This window comes from Lissotriton helveticus, chromosome 3_2, assembly GCF_964261635.1.
Source record: "Lissotriton helveticus chromosome 3_2, aLisHel1.1, whole genome shotgun sequence".
NCBI classification, from domain to species: Eukaryota; Metazoa; Chordata; class Amphibia; order Caudata; family Salamandridae; genus Lissotriton; species Lissotriton helveticus.
Window position 1 is genome coordinate 113,813,766 of NC_136062.1, and position 21,041 is coordinate 113,834,806.

Sequence of the window (21,041 nt, forward strand, 5' to 3'; positions counted from 1 at the left end):
AAACACTGAGACTACAAGCGGGTGTAGGGGGAGTGGGGGTTTTAGAACATCCGTGGGCAATCCGGCATGGTGCAGGACATACAGAGGCTAGGGGCCCCTTCTCAACTAGGTGCGTAACGCGAGCCCCAGCGGTGCAGCGCCCCTCCCCCCCACCCAAAAAAAGACGTTTCAGGGGGCTCCCGTCCAGCCCACAGCCAATTAATATCTGTGAGATATGGGGACTAAAGGGCCCCTCTTCACGTTTTGCAGGGGGCCTCATCCGTTTCGCCACTGCCTTCGACATCCTGCTGATAGTGGAACACACGTGTTTTCATTAACCTCGCCTCTACCGTTGCCTTCTGTGCCAACACACCCATGTTTAAATACAACCGCGAAATCTATACGGCGACTGTCCACGTATCCTGATCCAAAAGGTGCTTCACAAACACAATTGCATCGTTTGGGCGTTCAACAAACGCTGGCATCGTGCACATAGTTTGCAGTTTATGAGATGGTTACTTATTATTAACCCTGCTTGCTTGACTCCACCGAATACTCACTGCCTGACATATCCGTCCGCCTCGAGGCAGCTCTTCTCAACACGCCTCGCCAATCCAGCAACCTCGCACTAAAAAGCACGAGGGAAGCAGAGCTGATTCGCGATGTCTCAAGCCAAAGATTTCTTTTCCGAACTGATGACATAACTAACTGAGGAGCAACGTGACATCAACCACAGAGGCGGGGCCTACGTCTGGCCCCGCCCCTCGGGATACCGAAGCGAAGCCGCCCTTTCAGCCCTTCTCCTGACGTGCTGCAGCGCTCGCTCATTTGGAGCAGGCTTTCACATTCCATTGTGCAGCAGGTGCAGTACACCTGCACCCAGAGGCGTGACGATAAACTCTGGTTATTGTCGCAGTTCAAACAGCTGCCGGGGCGTCTCGTTTTCTTCTTCGCGTATAAGGGCTCACGACACGCTCCGACGCCACTTAACCCAAAACTTTTCTTTTTAACTAATGGTACATTGGACTGTACCACTTACGTTTCCCATGACAATCAAGACCCAGCTCATTACTTCAATTAAGTCCTTGATGGAATTTTTTTAAGTCTAGGAAAGGCCAAAATTCCTCACTAAATATGACCCATGTCAAAGATTTACCTGGACTCAATCAATCAATCAATGAAAGCATTTATAGAGCGCGCTACTCACCCGGAGGGTTTCAAGGCGCTGGGGGAAGGGGGGGGGGGGGGGGGGATCCGCTACTGCTCGAACAGCCAGGTCTTGAGCTGCTTCCTGAAGACGAGGTGGTCCTGGGTCAGGCGGAGGTGTGTCGGGAGGGAGTTCCAAGTCTTGGCGGCGAGGTAGGAGAAGGACCTACCCCCTGTGGTGGCTCTTCGGATGCGGGGGACGGTGGCGAGGGCGTGGCCGGTCGATCGAAGCTGGCGTTTGGGGGCGTAGAAGTTGAGGCGGTTGTTGAGGTATCATGGACCTTGGTTGTGTAGGGCTTTGTGTGCGTGGGTGAGGAGGCGGAAGGTGATTCTCTTGTTGACCGGGAGCCAGTGCAGGTCTCTCAGGTGTCCGGAGATGTGGTTGCGGTGGGGGATGTCCAGGATGAGTCATGCTGAGGCGTTCTGGATCCGCTGGAGTCTCTTCTGGAGTTTGGCGGTGGTTCCGGCGTAGAGGGAGTTGCCGTAGTCCAGACGGCTGATGACGAGGGCCTGGGTGACCGCAGGGCTCGAGTCGGGGTACCACGCAGGTGGACGGCGTACCCCCACATATTTTACCAGGAGCTCGATAACTGGAGCAAATGGAGCCACACATTCACTCTTTGGCCTCTCTGGGGCGAGATCGGAGCTCATTCAGAATGCTGCTCACGCGCTTCTCTGATGCAATCGCATCTAAGGGGTGAGCGAGGGGAGGGAATGAGTCTGATGGTGCAAGCCACCTTTCATGACGTCACTCCCTGTCGTGACGCCAGCGTCCCCCCACTTCTCTTTTTAGGACTTGTGCCCTGGGTGACCGTCTTCCTGGTCTCGGTGGGGATCCACCGGAAGATCTTCCGTAGCATGCGCAGGATGTTGAAGCACGACGAGGAGACGGCGTTGACTTGTCTGGTCATGGAGAGGGAGGAGTCCAGGATGAAGCCCAGGTTGCGTGCGTGGTCTGATGGTTTGGGTGCGCTGCCTAAGGCTGGGGGCCACCAGGAGTCGTCCCAGGCGGAGGGGGAGGACCCCAGGATGAGGACTTCCGTCTTGTCCGAGTTCAGTTTCAGGCGGCTGTCCTTCATCCATTCGGCTACCTCTTTCATCCCTTCGTGTAGGTTGGCTCTGGCGGTGGCGGGGTCGTTGGTGAGGGAGAGGATCAGCTGGGTGTCGTCGGCGTAGGAGATGATGTTGAGGTTGTGCTGGCGTGCGATGGCTGCGAGGGGGCTCATGTAGACGTTGAAGAGGGTTGGGCTGAGCGAGGAGCCTTGGGGAACGCCGCAGATGACTTCGGTGGCTTCTGATCTGAACGGGGGGAGGCGGACTCTCTGTGTCCTTCCGGCGAGGAAGGAGATGATCCACTCCAGTGCCTTCTCCTGGATTCCGACGTTGCTGAGGCGCTGTGCTAGGGTGCGGTGGCAGACAGTGTCGAAAGCCGCAGAGAGGTCCAGGAGGATGAGGGCCGCTGTTTCTCCGTTGTCGAGCAGGGCTCGGATGTCATCGGTTGCTGCGATCAGGGCGGTCTCGGTGCTGTGGTTGGCCCGGAAGCCAGACTGCGAGAGGTCGAGGGATCCGTTCGTCTCGAGGAAGGCGGCCAGCTGTTTGTTGACGGTCTTCTCGATGACTTTTGCAGGGAACCGGAGCAGCGAGATGGGGCGGTAGTTCTTGAGGTCGGTGGGGTCGGCTGATGGATTCTTTAGTAGAGCGCTGAGTTCGGCGTGCTTCCAGCTCTCCGGGAAGGTAGCGGTGTCGAAGGAGGTGTTGATGATGTCCCGCAGGTGGGGTGCGATGACAGCGTCGGCCTTGTTGAAGACGTGGTGGGGGCAGGGGTCGGTCGGAGATCCGGAGTGGATGGAGTTCATCGTGCGGACGGTGTCTTCGGTGCTGATCAGGGTCCAGGCGTGGAGGGTGGTGGTGGGGGGCGGTGGTTCGGTCGTGGCGTGCGTTGGTTGAGAGCAGAAGCTGTTGTGTATGTCCGCGATCTTGTTGTGGAAGTAGGCGGCGAGGGAGTTGCAGAGGTCTTGCGAAGGGGTGATGTCGTTGATTCCGGCGTTGGGGTTGGAGAGCTCTTTGACGATGTTGAAAAGCTCCTTGCTGTTGTGTGCGTTGTTGTGCAGTCGTTCCTTGAATGCAGTTTTCTTGGTGGCGCGGATCAGTTGGTGGTGTTTTCGGGTGGCGAGCTTGAGGGCAGTCATGTTGTCCGGTGTTGGGTTTCTGCGCCAGTCTTTCTCGAGGGTTCTGCAGTTCTTCTTGGAGCTCTTGAGTTCGTCGGTAAACCATGGGGCTTTCTTGCTGCCGGGTCTGCTGGGCGGGGTCTTCAGAGGGGCGAGGTCATCTGCGCAGTCGCTGATCCACTTCGTGAGGTTGGTGGCCGCTCGGCTGGGGTTTATTGCGCTGGTGGGTGGGTTCTTGCTCAGGGAAGTCACGAGTTGGTCGGCTGTGATCTTGTTCCAGCTTCTGCGTGCAACCTGTTGCTGGTGGTGGTGAGTCGTGGTCCTTGTGAAGCTGAAGTGGACGCAGCTGTGGTCCGTCCAGTGGAGTCTGGTGGCGTGGCTGAAGGCGATGTCCTTGCTGGATGAGAAGACGGGGTCGAGTGTGTGTCCGGCGTAGTGGGTGGGGGTGGTCACCAGTTGCTTGAGTCCGAGGTTTGCGAGGTTGTCCAGCAGGGTGGTGGTGTTGCGGTCGTTGTTGTTCTCCAGGTGGAAGTTGAGGTCCCCGAGGAGGATGTAGTCAGCGGAGGGGAGGGCGTGTGGGCTGACAAAGTCGGCGATGTCCTCGCTGAATTGTGTGCGTGGTCCCGGGGGTCTGTAGATGAGGGTGCCTCTGAGGATGGTCTTGGGGTTGATGTGGATCTGGAAGTGCAGGTGCTCGGCGGGTTTGAGGGTGTTGTCGGTGTTGGTCGTGATGCGGATGGTGTTCCTGTGGATGATGGCGATGCCTCCTCCAGTCTGGTTGATGCGGTCCCTCCGGATGATCTTGTATCCGTCTGGGATGGCGATGTCGGGCGCTGAGGAGGCGTTCATCCAGGTTTCTGGACTGCATTGTGTGTATATTTTTTTGACTCCCAAAGGTATTCCTAAAGTTGCAGACTTGCAAATTGTAGGTTTTGCTTTATGCGAGCTGCACTTAGACATGCTGACTCTGGAAACAGAAAATAAGAGACATGAACATGTCATGGTGAACTGCTGGCTTTGTGATTGACTTGAGCCAGAGATATAACGCACGTGCCATGTTTTAGTAGTGGAGTTTAGCTTTTTCACTTTGATAATATAGCCTCTGATACAGATAATCGAGTATATCACGGATGCCTGCTGGGAGATAAGGATGATTGATTGGATGACTGTTATCTGTTACCCCAAAAGCCTCTAAGTACTAATAATAATATTAATGCTTTATTTGACAGTTAATTAAAACAATTCATTATAGTAGAACCCAAAACAGTTCATTCATAAAAGAAAGTAAAATATAAAGTGCATAGATCTTAAAAAAAACTAATAAAATAGCAAAACACAATTATTGTCTGATGACAGCAGCACATAGAGCAGTAAGAAAAGGAAATTTATAAATTTACATCATCTGCATCACATGACTATTAAGAAGCTGGATCACAGGTAAGTTGGAAGATTTTATTTGCCAATAGCAGGACATGTAAGGCTGCCTCTACGCATCCTGCCACCAGACCAGCTGTATTTTTCATCCTTAGATTCCAGAACCATTCCCCCTCACATTCTATAACATGCTAATGGTGGCAACATCGTGGAAGCATGACAGCAATATGACTAGGCCACATATACTTCATCCCAATACACCTTCCTCCTTTACAACTAAAACAAAATGATGCTCGTAAAATGAGGTTCAACAGAGGCTGAATTGACTGACAGAAATAAATCATAATATTTACAATTTTAAGGATCCCTATATATTATGAAAGACATCCAATATATGAGAAAATGCTACCATGTATCCCATAAAGTCTAAATGCACCCAGGTCCAAATACAAGAAACATTGAAACATTAGTATTTTAAAACATAATCACAAAATTGTTAGGTGATCTGGTTACCCTTGACAAAGGTGGGCGCCCCCAAACTTCTCCCTCCACCACACACCTATCACCCATTCTCTTTTGCTTGTCATCATCTCGGTGCAAGTGAGACAAAACTATTTTATTCTTGTTTTACCATTTGCCTCCCTCCAACTTCACCACACTCTTCCTCAACTCCCACCACTTTTTTAGGCTTAGGAAAGTTTGATTCTCCCTTGGATTTGATCCTTGAGCACTTCACTCTCACAAAGTCACCAACCATTACTTTCAGCTCCCTAGCTCCATGCTTCTGCTCTACCTTCAATTCAATTAAAAAAAGATTGTTTATTTAGACAATTGGTCTTTAAACATGAACAAACATTCAAACATAGCAATCTTCGATTTAAAAACCAGCTCAAGTTAAACACTTTATAATACCTGTTAAACACTTCAAATACATTAAAATTCTTATAAAAGAAATATAATCTATCTAACAATTATTTAGAATCCCGAGTGTCATGAATAAATACTGGTGTGTTTTTTGTAAAATCCATACTACTGCTAAAACATCCACTCTACACCTTTTTAAGAACATTTTTAACTGCAAGCATAAGCTTCCCTATTGCATGTGCCACATCTAATGTGTGCATTTCAGATAAAAGATCTACCGCATGTGCACGATTCCTAACCTCATATTTTAGGAAGATTGGTATTAGCCACAGTTTTCGTGCATCAAGAACATTTAGACAATCTAATAAGATGTGCAAAATATTGTATTTTGTCCCTATGTTACACATACAATTCCCTTCGAGGTCAATCATAGCCCTCTTAATCCTATCATTCTCATAACATGGATTAATCCCAATACTTATTTTAAATAATTCTCTTGTTAACCAATCATTGGGAAGAATATCCATGTATGGGAATTGTTGGCCGTTTTGCCAAGATTTCATCATGAAACATACAGATCTTTTCCCTTCCAAGTATTTTCTATCCAGGTCCCATGATATTTCTTTCCCTACTGTCCGAAGTTCCTTCTTACTTATGGTTGGATGGAAGTTCTGCTGGCATACGTGAGCCCTCAGTTCTCTACACACCATAGCCACTGTTTCTCTGACCCCCTTTGCCCACTTCAGTTCACTCTGTAGGATCTCACATTTACACCAAAGGGAGACTTTTTTCTCCTCTTCACAACCCAGGTGTTGCCAGAATCTTATTAGTGCCATGATTGCCATTTTCTCCCATGAGACCCTTCCAGTTTCTAATCTTATTGCCTGTATCATGGAGGATCTAGGTAGGGACAGTAATTTTATTACACATTTCCCTTCTTTGGCATCCCACGTCCTCTTACCACTTAGGAATACCAGTTCAGCGCCATATAAGAACTATGGAGGTACCATGGCCATGTAAGCTTTCAGGACTGGTCTTTCCGTCATTTCTCCATAGATGTTATTAAATTTTCTCAGGCCGCTAACCAAGGATAGGCCTGAATTTTTAGTGCATCCAGGTGTACTTTCCACTTCATAGATTTCTCAAACCAGATTCCTAGGTATTTATCCTCCTTAACTTTATCCAGTTTTATGAAGCCTAGGACCCAGTTGCAGAGGATCTTTGTTTTTTCCAAGTTTACTGTTAGTTTCTTACGACTGCAGTAATCACCAAACACTTTGAGCTTTCTTTGCAGACCTATCTCTGTTTGGTCCACAATTACCAAGTCGTCTGCATAGAATAAACATGCAATATGTTTCCCATCTATTTTTGGGCCGGTCCCCGGCACAATTCTCAAAGTGGCGGGCAAATCTGCTATAAAGAGAGAGAAAAGCAACAGGGCCAATACACACCCCTGTCTTAGCCCATTTTGAATCAATATCTTCCGTGACAGTGTACCCTCTGTATCGAGAATCACCTGTGCCGAATTCTGACTATGTAACTCTTGTATTATAGACAGGAGGCTCTTGGAATATCTAAGTCCCCCAGCATTTCCCATAATCGTTCTCGGTCTACCAGGTCAAACAGCAGAACACACTACCCCCCTGTTCCATCGACTTCCGAGCCATTGCCCATAACGCAAAACAGTGATAAATTGTAGAGTGGCCCTCCCGGTAACCACCGTGTACTGGAGGCACAGCTTGATTGTCCTCAGCCCACTCCTTAAGTTTTTCCAAAATTATTTTAGAAAACACCTTTTCTCTGATATCCAAGAGATTGATTAGCCTGTAATTTTTGAGTAACAGAATATCTCCTCGTTTATGGATATGTCTAATAATGGCCCTTCTCTAATTTACCGGTATTTTCCCAGAATCAAGGATGCTATTGAACGTTTTCGTGAAAAAATCTGTCCACCAATCTGGTCTAGTTCGGATAATTACTGTTGGAAGATTATCTGGTCCCGCTGCCCGGGTTAGTGTTAACTTAGATATAATTCATCTTACATTGGATAATGTAAAAAGAGACCTAATATCTTGTTCCTCCCCTATCCATAATGTATCTTTCTGTCTTTCTTGACCAACCCCTTTCCCATATAATTCTCCCAGGTAACTCTCCCATGCCTCTTCGGTCACCACACAGTTCATAGCCTCCTGTTTCCTACCGTAGCCATCTTGGACTAATTTCCTGAACATTTTTACATTTCTTGTTTCTATAGCTTCCAGTAATATTCCCCAACACTTCTCTTTATATGTTCTTTTGTACTTTCTAATAGAATTTTTATATTGTTTCTTAGTTTCTGTAGGCTGTTGAGCGTATATAAATCATACTTTAATCTTAGCTGTCTTTTCTTTTCCCTTATACTCAATTTTAATTTCCTACATTCCTCATTAAGGCAGTTCTTATTTTGACCCTGAGATCCCCCCTTTCTATGGTCCCTACGGCTATTTCTTTTCAGATCCACCCTTAAACATTGCACCACATCGGAAATAACCTTTTCGAACCATCCTGTATTTTCCGTGCTAGGGATTGTCTCTAGTGTCTGGACCTGCTGGAACGCCGCTAGCTTACCCAAACACTCCTCTGATAGTCGTCTGGGATAGACCACTTTCAGATGTAAAGTGATTTAATATTGCCTCCTACAATCTTTAGTGTTAGTGGCCAGTGGTCACTTCCCTCCTCTTTCTTGACCTCAAACGCTCTTATGAGTTCAAAATCCCAGGCATGGACATAGATATTTTACATGGGGCATAGTTGATTACCTATCCTAAATGTGCAATTTGCTAGCCGATCTAATTCTATCTTTCCATTTATACAGACTAGGCCCAATGAGCCCAAAAACTTCTCTAGGGCTATATCTCATACTACAATCCCCCACCACCAGGAAAACAAGCGGGTATAATCTTATATGCTGCTAATAACTCTTTATACCCCTGCTCGACTCCACAAGGGTCCAATTTATGGTTTAAGTCTGCCATCAGTATAAACAGATCTCTGGAATGTACCTCAATTATACCTTGCACATCCATTTCAAATTTTTCCATTTCAGGTTTATGCTTTTTATCTCTAATTCCCTGCATATAGATATACACTATAACAATACTTTCATACTCTGGTGTGGGATATAAGAGGGTCGCTCTACCTGCCACTAGCCATTTACACTTTAGATTCAGCGGGACCACCTTCTTGGCTATTTTAGTCGATATCGATGTTATTTGACCCCCAGACGCACGCCCAAATTTTCCCTTTCTAGCCGGAGAGTTTAGTTGTGTATACCCTTGTATCAGAGGGGTTTTGCGCATAGCCAAGTTACCTGAAGGCATACAATTTCCTGTTGATTAGCCTTTTAAGATTTCTGGATTTTGATATTCTGCTAAATCCATTTTTATTTCAAGTAAGTATGCCCAGGCAATGCGGTGACCCTCCCCTCTAATCGATATCGCTCAGCCAGCTTTTTTTCCTCATCTTCTAACGGTGCTAGCACGTTGTATCTATTCGCTAGGGTTGTAGCTTCTTTAGCTGCATCCATTGCATAGGGTCTTATAACAATTTTGAGATCCTCTTTCGTTTCACAACCCTGGTAAATCAGCCTAATTTGTCTTGGACCTAGCCCTTCATGATATAACAAAAAGGGTTTTTCGCCTTTATCCCCTTCCAGCATTTCTTGTCTGGTGGTAAGACGAATCCCTTCTTTAAGTAACTCCTTCTCCGCATTTAATATAGCTGACTTAGCCAGACGTGAATATAGCGACCTTTGTTATTTCTTTTCCCATGCTGTTTTGCGTGAATCCCACTTGTCTTAAATCGTTAGTCCGTATATCAATCAGTTTTGGATACTTGGAGAAGGAGAAGAGAAATTGAGAGAGTTTTAATGGACTATGTTTCTTTATCTTTTGTCCCTCTTTCTTTTGCTGTGTTATTTCCAGGAATAGCCATAAGTCATTATCTATTGGAGTTTCTTTACCATTGCCCTTCCCCATCTTTTCCTGCATTTTCTCTCTTTTCTCTTGTTGCTTCCCACTGATTTATTCATACCTTTACTCCTCTCATTTGCAATCATTGCCTATGCTCTAGCATTCTGTGGTCTATTTAGCAATTTCTATGCTCTTTTTTGTGAGGATTTTCTACCCCGCTGAGCCCTCCATCTAATTTAGTGATTTTTTTTCCTTATATTTTATATTCGTATTGTTCCCCTTCCTACACCTTTTCACCAATCTCTTTGTCGTGGGTATGTATTGTTTATATCTCCTTGCTTCATCAGTTTCTTTATGAGCATAGGATGACGTGAAATAAACACACATTGTTTTTCAATCTGCAAAGAGACTTCTTTCTCCCCCTCCCCTCTGATGGTGTAAACTTTCCATGGATATTTCTTCACTAACTGGTCTAACTATCAAGGGCATATGATCTTTAATTTGTTTCAATTCTTCCACAATCAATTGTAACTGGTCTTCCAGCACTGAGGCACTTGAGGTAGCTGTCATCTCAAGGTTAGACATTGAACCTTCTGTCCGGTATTTTCTATGGCTGGTGGCGATTCCATACTTTTGTTTGTCTCCAATTGAACTCCTTCTCCGTTCATTGACTTCATGCTCCTAGGCTCGCTTTCTATACTCCCCTCCCCCTCTGAGTTACATAAGTCACGGTTGGTGAAGAAGCAGAGCGACGAGGACGATCTTGGCTCAAGCAACAGTTCGCTTATATTTGGTATATCCTGCAGGCAGATGTAGGACGACTCCTCATCCTGTAGTGTCATGCTTTCATCTACTGCTTGTTTCCCCCGTGATTGTGGGTCAGTTATTAATTGGTTCTTCGTAAAGTGTTTATCTACAAAGTCTCTTATTGATTTAGTGAATGACGCTCCATTTGATATTCCTTCTGTATTGTTTTGTTTGGGGGTTTTAGACTGCAATTGTTTGACCTGGGGTTTACAGCTTGTTCCTGGGGATACATCCTCCACCCAACTGTTGTTTCCTTCACTCTTGTTTTTATTTCCCTCCAATGCTTTTCCCTCTTCTAGGGTTCTGGATGTCTTTGCACTGGTAATTTGTCCTTTACGTGCTTCAGCTTTCGCTAACGCCATATCTTTTCTTTCTTTAACTTGCCCACCCTGGCTTGAGGGATGTCTGCAGCCCGCTTTTTCCGGGTATAAGTCCTGCTTTTTCAAAAGTCACAATAGGTTAGGGTAGGACAATTAGCATTCACCAACCGTTTTCAATTTTATCTATCTCTCAACTATAGTCCAAGTGCTTTCATGTACTTACCTTTGCTCAGCGACCTTCTCTACCGACTCTCTGCCTTGCTCCCCTTGGCACCACCATCCGAGGAAATAGCTACAAGTTCCAATTTGATTATTATCCGGTCCTTCTGGAGGCGACAGCACCCCTCAGCCCCTTGCTGTGGGCCACTCCAGTGCGCTTGAGTGCACCCCCTATCTCTGTTGGTGGCTCACGACTCCCAAAGGCTCACTCCTTGATTGCTTCCGGGCAAGCACCAGTCCAACATGGGCTGGCTTATGCACCGGAACCCTTCTTAGGACTGTCACCTTAGCTGCGGGGCACTTATGGAGAACGAGAGCTCCACCACGCGTCTCCTCCTCTCGGGTTGATCTTCAAAGCCCGGCCGCTGGCAAGTTCGCGTTTCCAGCCCTCCTGCGTATTGAGGTTGCCGCCCGCCAGCGTTCAGGCACTCTCAGACCTCGACCCTGCTTCCGGGTTGCAGGTCACGTGGGTTACAGCCACTGCTGACGGCAGCGTACTGCAGCATACAGCAGACGGAAAGTCGGCGGTTAGGTGAGCAGAGATTCCGAGTATGTTTGAGTGTCTCTACATGAACATATTTATCTTGTACTTGAACCCTTTCTTTCCGACATCCTTAATATTCTCTTTCATAATATCAAATTGACCAATCCATTTTCTCAACGTTTTGGAAGCTTAAACACGTCCTCTCGATAATATTCATCATTTTAACTTTATTTCGGTTTGTTAATGAACCATAAAAGTACATTGAAATTAGAAAAAATACATTTACAACTCAACCAATACATAGTTACATCTCATTTTAAATATTTGCAATAAATCAGTTAGCGTGCGGTTTATGATATGACGATAAAAGCACTAAGACAATAAAATACAGAAGCTAAAAAATTTTAAGACACAATAAAAAACAAGTTATTACTGAGACAGAGCAGTCTACCCACAATAAGTGGGTTACTACAAACGAATCAGTCTTCGTCTAGTTAACCACATCGAAAACAAAAAATTAGCAATAGCAGTAACTATCAATGTATTAGTATCAGTTTTTAAAATTCTAAAATAGTCTATGTAGTTCCTGACTCCTAGATTCACACATAACTGTATGATCCATTTTTTCCTGCTAGCAGAATAGGCAGGACAAAACAAGATCACATGGATTAAAGATTCGTTTGGATCATTGCAACCTGGACAAGGACGAGCTAAACCCGATTTCCATTTATCAGAGTAGGAATAAAGGGGTAGTGTACCATATCTGAACTGTAGGAACAATTTTTTTGCTAAGACAGGTTCTATAGCATCCAATTCTTTCTCAAAACTATAGACATTCTTAAAATCCAGAAAACTGTCAGTGAGACTAGAGGGCCTGGCTGATCGAAGGACCTCTTCTAGGTTGTAATATTTTATAGACTCAGCCAGGGTTCTCTTTGAGATGGATTTGCATGTGTCCTCCGGGTTGGACCAGAGATTCTCCATGCCAATCTTAGATGCCTGCCCCCTTATAAAAGATAACCACTTTATCCTCCCTACACCCGGGCGAGCCATCACAATCTTTAATTCTTCTCTATAGCACTCGAGCTCCGGGACACTCCACAATCTACGCCAGTAGAGAAGCGGGCGTGAGGCGATTACTTCTGCAATAGGCCTCAGATTTGTATCGAGCCTTAGTGGAACTAGAGGGGTGTTAGTAGGTAAGGAGAGCAGTTGTCTAATAAATTTATTCTCTGTTATACTAATCTCATTCGCTGGACAATGGCCCCAGAGTTCCGCCCCATATAGGGTGGAGGATCTGGTTTGTACCTTGTATATTTCCAGCGGTACACTGACTAGCTTGTGGACACAGGATTTCTGTACCCTAAGAATACCCCCCATAGACTGAGAAAGGGTTAAATTAGCCTTAGTCATTTGGGTTTCCCAACTCATTCTGTCGTTTAAGGTCAGGCCTAGATAAGTAAAGTTATTTACCCTTTCCAGGGCTCGTCCATCCATTGTTGGACAAGGGCAATTAGTTGCAGTGCCATTAAACACCATGTACTTAGTTTTGTCTATGTTAATTCCCAGGTTCCTGTCCCTACAGAATTTGGTAAATTGATCTAACACCCGCTGCATCCCCATAGATGTTTTTGAGAGCAGCAGGGTGTCATCCGCAAGCATGAGTGCAGGAAATTTACCACCAGCTAAGTTAGGAGCGTCACTGTTTTGTACACTAGTTAAGTCATCAACAAGGCCATTTAAAAAAAGGGAAAATAGCGTAGGGGCCAATACGCATCCCTGCCTAACTCCCTTCTCAATGGGAAAATCTCTTGTTAGCTGGCCGTTTTTGCCATAACGAACCTTTGCATAAGTTCCTTCGTGGAGTCTTTTGAATTGGAGACATAAATAGGGTGGTATCCCCATTGTTGTTAATATGCTCCAAAGTTGACTTCTGTCCACCATGTCAAATGCGGATTTTAGGTCCACAAATGTCAGGTAGAGGCTCCCCCCTTCCATCACCACATGCTTCCAGTAGAGAACCTGGAGCCGTAATAATTGGTCAATGGTCGATGTTTTAGCACGGAACCCTGCTTGTAAGTGGTAGAGGATATTATTCTCGCTAATCCAATCTTGCAAACGTTGCAAAAGCAGTTTGGCATAGATTTTTTGGGTAACGTCAATTAGACTAATTGGTCTATAGTTTGACGGGGCCAGCGGAGATCCCTTTTTATAAATCGGAATAATTTCGGCCCCCAGCCAAGTGCTTGGAGGCTCTTGACCGTCAAGAATGGCATTAAATATGACGGTCAAGTAGGGGACCCAGATCTTCGGCTCATCTCTAAAAAGATCACCGGGTATCTTGTCCAGCCCAGGGTCCTTATTACATTTTAACCCCTGGACTGCAAGTGTAACTTCCGACATAGTAAAGGGGTGGGAGGGGTATTCTAGGCCCGATCTCAAAGGCGTTATAAGTAACGCGTTATAGGGGGATGCAGTACTATAGTAGAGATCACCAAAGTATGCACACCAGGCTTCCTCGGCAATATTGGGATCGATCTTTACCTTCCCTTCTGGCTTCCCAGTGTGGACCAAGTTCCAAAAGGTTCGGGCATCTTTCGCTGTTAGTGCTTGTTTAATGGCCTTCCATTTCTCAGTTTCCCATTCAGATTTTGCGTGAGAAAGGAGGTTCTTATAGGCGTTCCTTGCAGCCATAATGTTAGCTCTATGGCCTGATTTGATGACAGAAATTAGAGTGATCTTCGCCTTCCTACAGGACTGGTTGTACCAGGGATTTGTGGCACATGCCTGTCGGTTAGTGTGTTTTGCCGGTTTAGAGAAGCTAGCCGCTAGGGACAGCATTAATTCTTTATGTATAATTAAACATTTAACATCATTATCAGGATTGAAGGCGTTTTCATGCAATGTATTTAGCCGCTCAAGCTGGGGAATGACACTTTTATACAGTGATGCCAGGTTGTCTGGCGACGACTTGATAGTAGACCATCGAATTTTTTTACCACCCTGTGTGATCCTAATGGCACTGGAGACCAAGTCGACCTCTTGGTACTCCCCGTCGTGGTTTGGCACATCCAGTTCTGCTATCAAGGGGTTGTGGTCACTTTCCACGCGATCGAATACGTGGAAACATCGAATCAGGTGCCATAGGGACATACTAACCAACAGATAATCTATTGTTGACGAATGGCCCATTCCATTGTAAGTACTCCTTCCTGGGCTGTCCCCCGGAAAGCGGCCGTTGCAGGCTCTAAGTGAGAATGTGTATGTCAATGAGGTGAGCTGCATGGCCATGGGAGTCCAGTTTTTGACTGGGTAGACGTTTGGGGGTGGAATCCGGCAAGCGTCATCCTCATCTGATGTTAACTGTGAGACACCCCCGAGTGGTTCATAATGGCAATTAAAGTCCCCCCCTATTATCACCTTAATATCGGTTGAAAAGCTGTTTAATAGGGCAGTTAAGGACTCTAGAGTATGAGAAACCGTACCACCCAAAACCGGACATAGGTAGATATTAATGATCGCTATTTTGGGTGTGTTTCTGCGGGTTAGGAGAATACACAAAATATCGCAAGAATTGGTGTTGATTCTTTTGACCGAAAACCCAAGATGGACACCCACCCATATGGTCAGTCCACCAGATGGTCTGCCCCTAGGACCTTTAGTTGCAGGCTCGGCATAAGTTACAAAACCCAATCTATGCTGAATAGTCCTGGCCCATGTCTCCTGGAATATACAGATACCATGGTTACCCACATAGTCACACCACTCCATGTTATCTAGCTTTACTACCAAACCCGCCACATTCCATGATAGCAACAATAGATTTTTATTATTGGAACACTGTTGATCAACTGGCTTGTTTGGGAGTATAACAATTTCCACGTTAGGATCACCCACTTCGGGACTCGTCTGTTCCTGCGGGATCTCTTGGTTAGTTACGATGCAATTGTCATCATCTATGCTAGAGGGGGAACTACCACGTTGGGGGAATGTAAGTGAGTTGTAGTGTAGCTCCTATTTTCCCAATAGGCTCTGCGCATTGGAATAATACCTACAGCAGTAAAGGCCTAGACCAGACGTTAACTAGGTCTACTACTGTCGATACTAGACTTAATTTTTGGGTTTGCCAGCGTAGCTCAGAGTTCGCTAGAAACTTTCTCGAATGTTCAAGGAGGAATTAACTTCCCTGATTAGACAAGAAGGGATTTAGTTTCTGACAACCATAGAACATGACAACTTTGCTCTCCCCTAATCAAGAGTCAATCTCGAGAGTCGTGTGAGCACAAGGCAATTATTTTACTCAGTCAGTACGTGCATTCTTAGTCTCATCAGAATGTAGAGAAAAGGAAGAGACGGGCGTGTTCAATAAAAAGGTGTTATTTATTGATCAGTCTCTTTTCTCATACATGAGAAATGGATCGATATTATTGCAATACTTATAGTTAAGTAAAGTGCATACATTAAAAGCAATAGTATAAAATAATACTGTAAAAACATTGATATGGTTTCTGAGCCATATGATGTTTGAAATGATTAAAATATATTTACATACACATATACATTTGACTAAACGTACTCAACTGGTGTTTCTAAATACGCCTACCCCGTGTACCTGACCTAACTCTAATGCGTGGGCGGGAATAGAAAGTTACAGTTTAAGTTAAGTTTGTTTTTGCCAAGTGAATAACTAAAGAATTCTCTGTGAAGGGTTATTCAGTTCTGTACCTGGAATTTAGGATGAATGAGGAATGGTATCTCGTTCTCTGGTCTCGATATTCCAGGCTGCCTGCGAGGGCTACCCGGAAGCGCCGGTGCTGGGTCTCTCGGCTTGAGATAGCAGCGCGTCTCTCAGCGCGTCAGGAAGGCGGGGCTGCGCCAGCGGGGTCTGCTTCTGCTCTCGGCTTCGGCAAGTGTGGCTGCTCCGTCTTGTCACCACGCGTGTGTTTGCATAGGGCAAGATCGGCAATATTTATACCTTAAAGGTGCCGAGATTGACGTAAGGATGGACATAGATACGTCAATAAAGATGTCATACGACTTGCTCGTTAGCACATTCTTTACTAAAGTTCTCTGTGAAATCAAAACAATGGCCGCACGGATTTTCCAGGTTGTCATAGGTTTGATTTGTTATGAGAACGTCGTATGCCTTATCAGGGGCTGGAGGAATGTCGCTTGTCTAATTAGATCTCAAGCGTTATGACCTAATCAGATAACACGTTCCTGTGCCGTAGTGTGACTGCGTCAGATAACGGTATCTGCATCATGGGGGCTTTTCTTGCCTCATGGGCTGACTGTTAGTTAACTTGATAGTTAGTTTAACCAGAATAGGGTCAGGAATAGGGGGATCGATTCAGAACCTATAGGAATACACGACACCCACTCCACGCTAACTATGGTCATATTTACTAATCTATGCATAGTATAACATAGTACAACATACTATAGAGAATAGTGTATACCTTACCACCCCAAAATACATAAATGCATTTAGAAATTTTCAAATATACTGAAAAATTGCAGTCATATATTTTGTATGCACTTAAGCTATGAATTAAATGCAAAAGTAAACACGCATTTGTATGCATTATTGCTTAATTTGGTATTTGAGAAATACACATGAAATGGCTCTTAATATAGCTATACAGAAAGGAAGTTCGAGACCATTTCATCACATAATAAAATATTTGTGAACATCCCAGCGGGCAACTAAAGTCTATAAAGTATCTAAAAATAGAAATCTTAGTTCTCTAGGAATAGTTTCTTACTTTAAGCAGAAGATCAGTGTCCCGGAAAAAATATGGGAAAATATTTTAGGGGGTTGCTGAAAATTGCTGTCCGTGAACTGGATTGTAATTGTTCATGTGACTTTATTTTTAAAGTTGAAGGCCGAATTCAGGGAACGCCGTGTGCGAGTTTACTCAAAAGTCTCTATTTCTGTTCTGGAGAGAACATCATATCATTCAGGCTTTCGAAAAAACTGTCAACAGCTTCATGGGAAAGTTCCACTAAGTCGGAAATAGGTGTAACCATGCATTCATGCGCATGATTGCCTCCATTGGCATTCTGATTCGCATTGCTGACAGAAGGTCGTACCTGTTCGATGCTGCTTTCATCTTGAACTTCACTACTCTTCAATCGTAGTGGTGAAGATTCCAGGAATGCCGTCATCAGGAATGGCAGCCTTTGAGGGCAGCACAAAGCGTGAACCTTGGTAGGAACCAACAGTGTATCTGCATCCACTGGCGCATCCGATTGTAGCGTCAGACAGGTGTCTAACACGCATTCTTCTCCGCATAGCAGACACCTTAGTACAGGTAAAACACACCTTTGCCACATTGGTCGAAATGATAGAAACCAAGTCATGTTCAGGTCTCTAAGCCGGGAGAGTCCCAGGATTTTTGATATCCGGTCCCGGTATCCAATGGCTAGGATCGTCTCTTCCATTGTCGCGAGAGTTTGATCTGTGACATGGGTTGCCATAACGAAAAATAAGGACTAAGAATAGGATTCCTGCAATTAGTCCCAGGATCAGGGGAAGTCCGCCAAAAATCGAATGGACGAAATCTGGAAAAATACCCAGTATGGCTTTGAATGGTGTTAATGCCATCGAAAATACTGTCTTAAATACCCCTGAGATCCCATTGGTATCAGAAATATTTAAGATTTCGCTCAGGATTTCCGCGAAATGTACGGGGGAATTAGTTGATAATAATGTATGTATCTCTGCAGTCGTCCTTGCGACTTGTAGATCATACGTTTCTTTTGATGACGTGAGCCTTGTAGGCGTCTGTAGAAGCACTGTTTTCATTCTGCTTAAAGTATCTATTCGAATAGAAGTAATTTTCAAATTGGGCCATGCCCTTGCCTCCCTGTCTGGAAAGGAGCTGGGGAACAAAGAACGTCCACAGCACTTGACCTTCGCCGTCGTAGTGACTAGATAAGGAGTCCCGGGCCTAAGACTACAACATCTGCGGTCTACAATAAGAATGTAACTCCCATTATAGAGTCTTTGAAAGAATGGTTCTATTTCAGTTGCAGGTGCGCCTTGCTGGTGACATGAAAGGTTGTATGAATTCCCTTCACAGGCTCCGTGCAAACTAATACCGTTACACAGAAGCGTGCCGCTTAGTGACATAGCACAATTGTTGCCACTAAGAAACACTTTCTGTCCTTTATTACTGACACATGCATGTGAATAGGGCAGGTTCCAAGTTGTTTTAAGGTACCCCTTTCCCAATTTCTCGTACATGCCAGCCTGTATATATTTTTGGCAGTATTGAAACCTGAAGGTTGAGATTGGAATATTTATGATTCCGTGGATTATCCATTCACTGACAGGTCGTTCTGACATTGTCATTGGTAATCTTTCTAGTTTTTCAATGCTCAAGATTGTATAATCAGCACCCTTTTGCGCCATACCGATTTGTCTATCAGTAAGGTTAAAGATTTGGAATAGTGACGTTGTGTTGATTAAACGCCAAGGCACATAGCCTGAACGCAGATTTTGTAACGTCCAGCCAAGCTGTACAATAGAACGCAATTGTGACTGACCATGTTGTAATAACAGTAAGTCTTGCGATAATATATCGATTGCTGAAGACACAATGCTGTCCAATGAAAAAATTCTGGAGGACAGAGTCATTAACCCATTGTCCACTACAGAAAGTGATTTTTCCAAATTAATACGGTCAATTTCCCGTATTCTTTCTGCTGTTTCAATTTGAGTAACCTTCCAGGCCTCATTGTATGCTGCATATACAGAGGCTGCTATGAAACGCTTTTGACGCTGTTTGCGTGGTCCCAGAATGAAATCACGCAAGTCAGCACCATCAGTAAGTAAAGTTAGGTGTTGCTTAATTTCAGGCAGTGTGGAAGTTTGTAGCCACTGAAGGCATAATTTGCCCACACTGTAGGTTGTTATTATCCCTGGGTGATGTCTTTGAGGATATCTAGGGTCTGGCCTGGTCATTTTGAAACCTTGTGTTTTATTCAGGAATCTGTCTTGACAGTTATTTGTATCTGTGGGCCAGATCAACCATTGTTTCCAATCAGGATGTGTTCTGTTTTGGTTTAATATCTGGTTTACGTCTATCTCTTCATCTGTATCAGAGCTATTGCTAAACATTGTTGGCTTTGGAATAGACGGTTTATTTAAATCTTTGATTTTGGCTAAGCCAAGACAGGTGGTTTGTTGAACAGTGTCATTTAAAAATATCATTTGTTCTGGGATCATGCAGGCTCTAAACAAAGCTTCTATACCCTGTACTTGCCATTCTTTTGTACCCCAAACACTTTTCAAATCAACATTTTTGTCCCAATAATCAAATCCAAAAGTATTCATTTGTTCAAAGAATGAGTCTGAATAAATCAATTTTGTGTTGGTTATCATGGTTTTCATCCCTGTCTTGTTTGACAATTTAAAATAAAATGTTTCAGCATTACTTGTGTTAAAACCTGAAAAATATGAATATTTGTCATACACGGTTCTAGAGCTCCCTTTTGGAGGTGTAGCACAATGTTCCCATTGATTATAATTTAAAACATTTCTAGGTTGTGCAGATTTATGTAAAAAATGGTTACCATAATGGTTATAGCAATATATACTATCATAATTTGTAGAACCTTGCAAATAATCATGTTTTGTAAATTTAGCAGACATTACTAAGTCAGACATCATGTTGTTAATGCTTTCGAAGTCCCAATCATCAGCAAATGAGTTTGGTTTTGCAAAATCACTCAAGGAGATCTTGATTTGGTGTGGATATTTCAGGATCTCGACCGGACCATAAATTTCATAGTCAGTGTTGTCCCAGGCTACCCCACCAGGTATCGGATTGGCTGTGAAGTTGGCTGAAGAAAGTTCTGAAGAAAGTTCTCTTTTCTCGACGTGTGAAGATGTGTGTGGTTTGAGGATCAAGTTGATGTTCTGACTTGCTGTGTCCATTTTAGCATATTTTCCCTCAATGAAGCGTCCCAAAGTAAATACCATGATGAGCCAAAGTATGAGGATAAATGCACCAAAACCCACCCAAAATTCGATCCATGGAGAAATCAGATATGTTTCTTTCAGTTGTTTCAAAAGTTCCTTCGCTTTGTCTTTAAAGGATTTTGATGATGGCTGTGTCTTTGATTCACTGAAGCCGTCAGAGGAATCATCGAAGTTGATGAAGTAACCGGATGCAGTTCTGTCAATTGTTCCAATTGGTTCAGGATTTTTGTTTTTTGCATTTTCACTTGGTACTTCAGTATAGATTGGTGTGTCTCTGCTAAATGTCTTTATTTGGGTTTTCAGAGGTCTGAGTTCTATTGCATTGTTGCATAGTCCTTCTTGTTCTTCTGCAGGCGTTTCGAATGTGATGAGCCTTTTTGATAGGACCTCTGTGCTGGTAGCAAACCTTGGTGTTCTGCTACTTATTGGGAGTCCACTTGGCCTACCGTTTGTTATCGGCCACATGTTGTGGTTTTACCAGGTCGATGGATACAACTCGGTTCTCCTTTTTTCCAGCAAGTGGCGGTAGTACAACTGATCTTGTCCCGTTGACAGACAAGACAGGAACTGCTTTTCTGTAGGAAGGCCCAAATTCCTTCTTTACCGCGATCTTCTCCCTGACTAGATCCCCGACTTTTGGAATCCAGACAGGTCTTGCTGGGACAGGTGGTGATTCTTCAG

At 44.5% G+C, this 21,041-nt stretch overlaps 1 protein-coding gene across 1 annotated transcript in view; it reads right to left on the reverse strand.

Annotated features, from left to right (window-relative positions):
* The window catches only part of PYGO1 (pygopus family PHD finger 1), a 245,144-nt gene extending 244,436 nt beyond the window's left edge, over positions 1-708 (reverse strand). The window contains exon 1 of the mRNA XM_078684604.1: positions 540-708. Coding sequence (XP_078540730.1) covers positions 540-681 — 142 coding nt within the window. The 5' untranslated portion in view covers positions 682-708. The remainder of the gene's footprint in view (positions 1-539) is intronic.
* Positions 709-21,041: the final 20,333 nt, after the last annotated feature.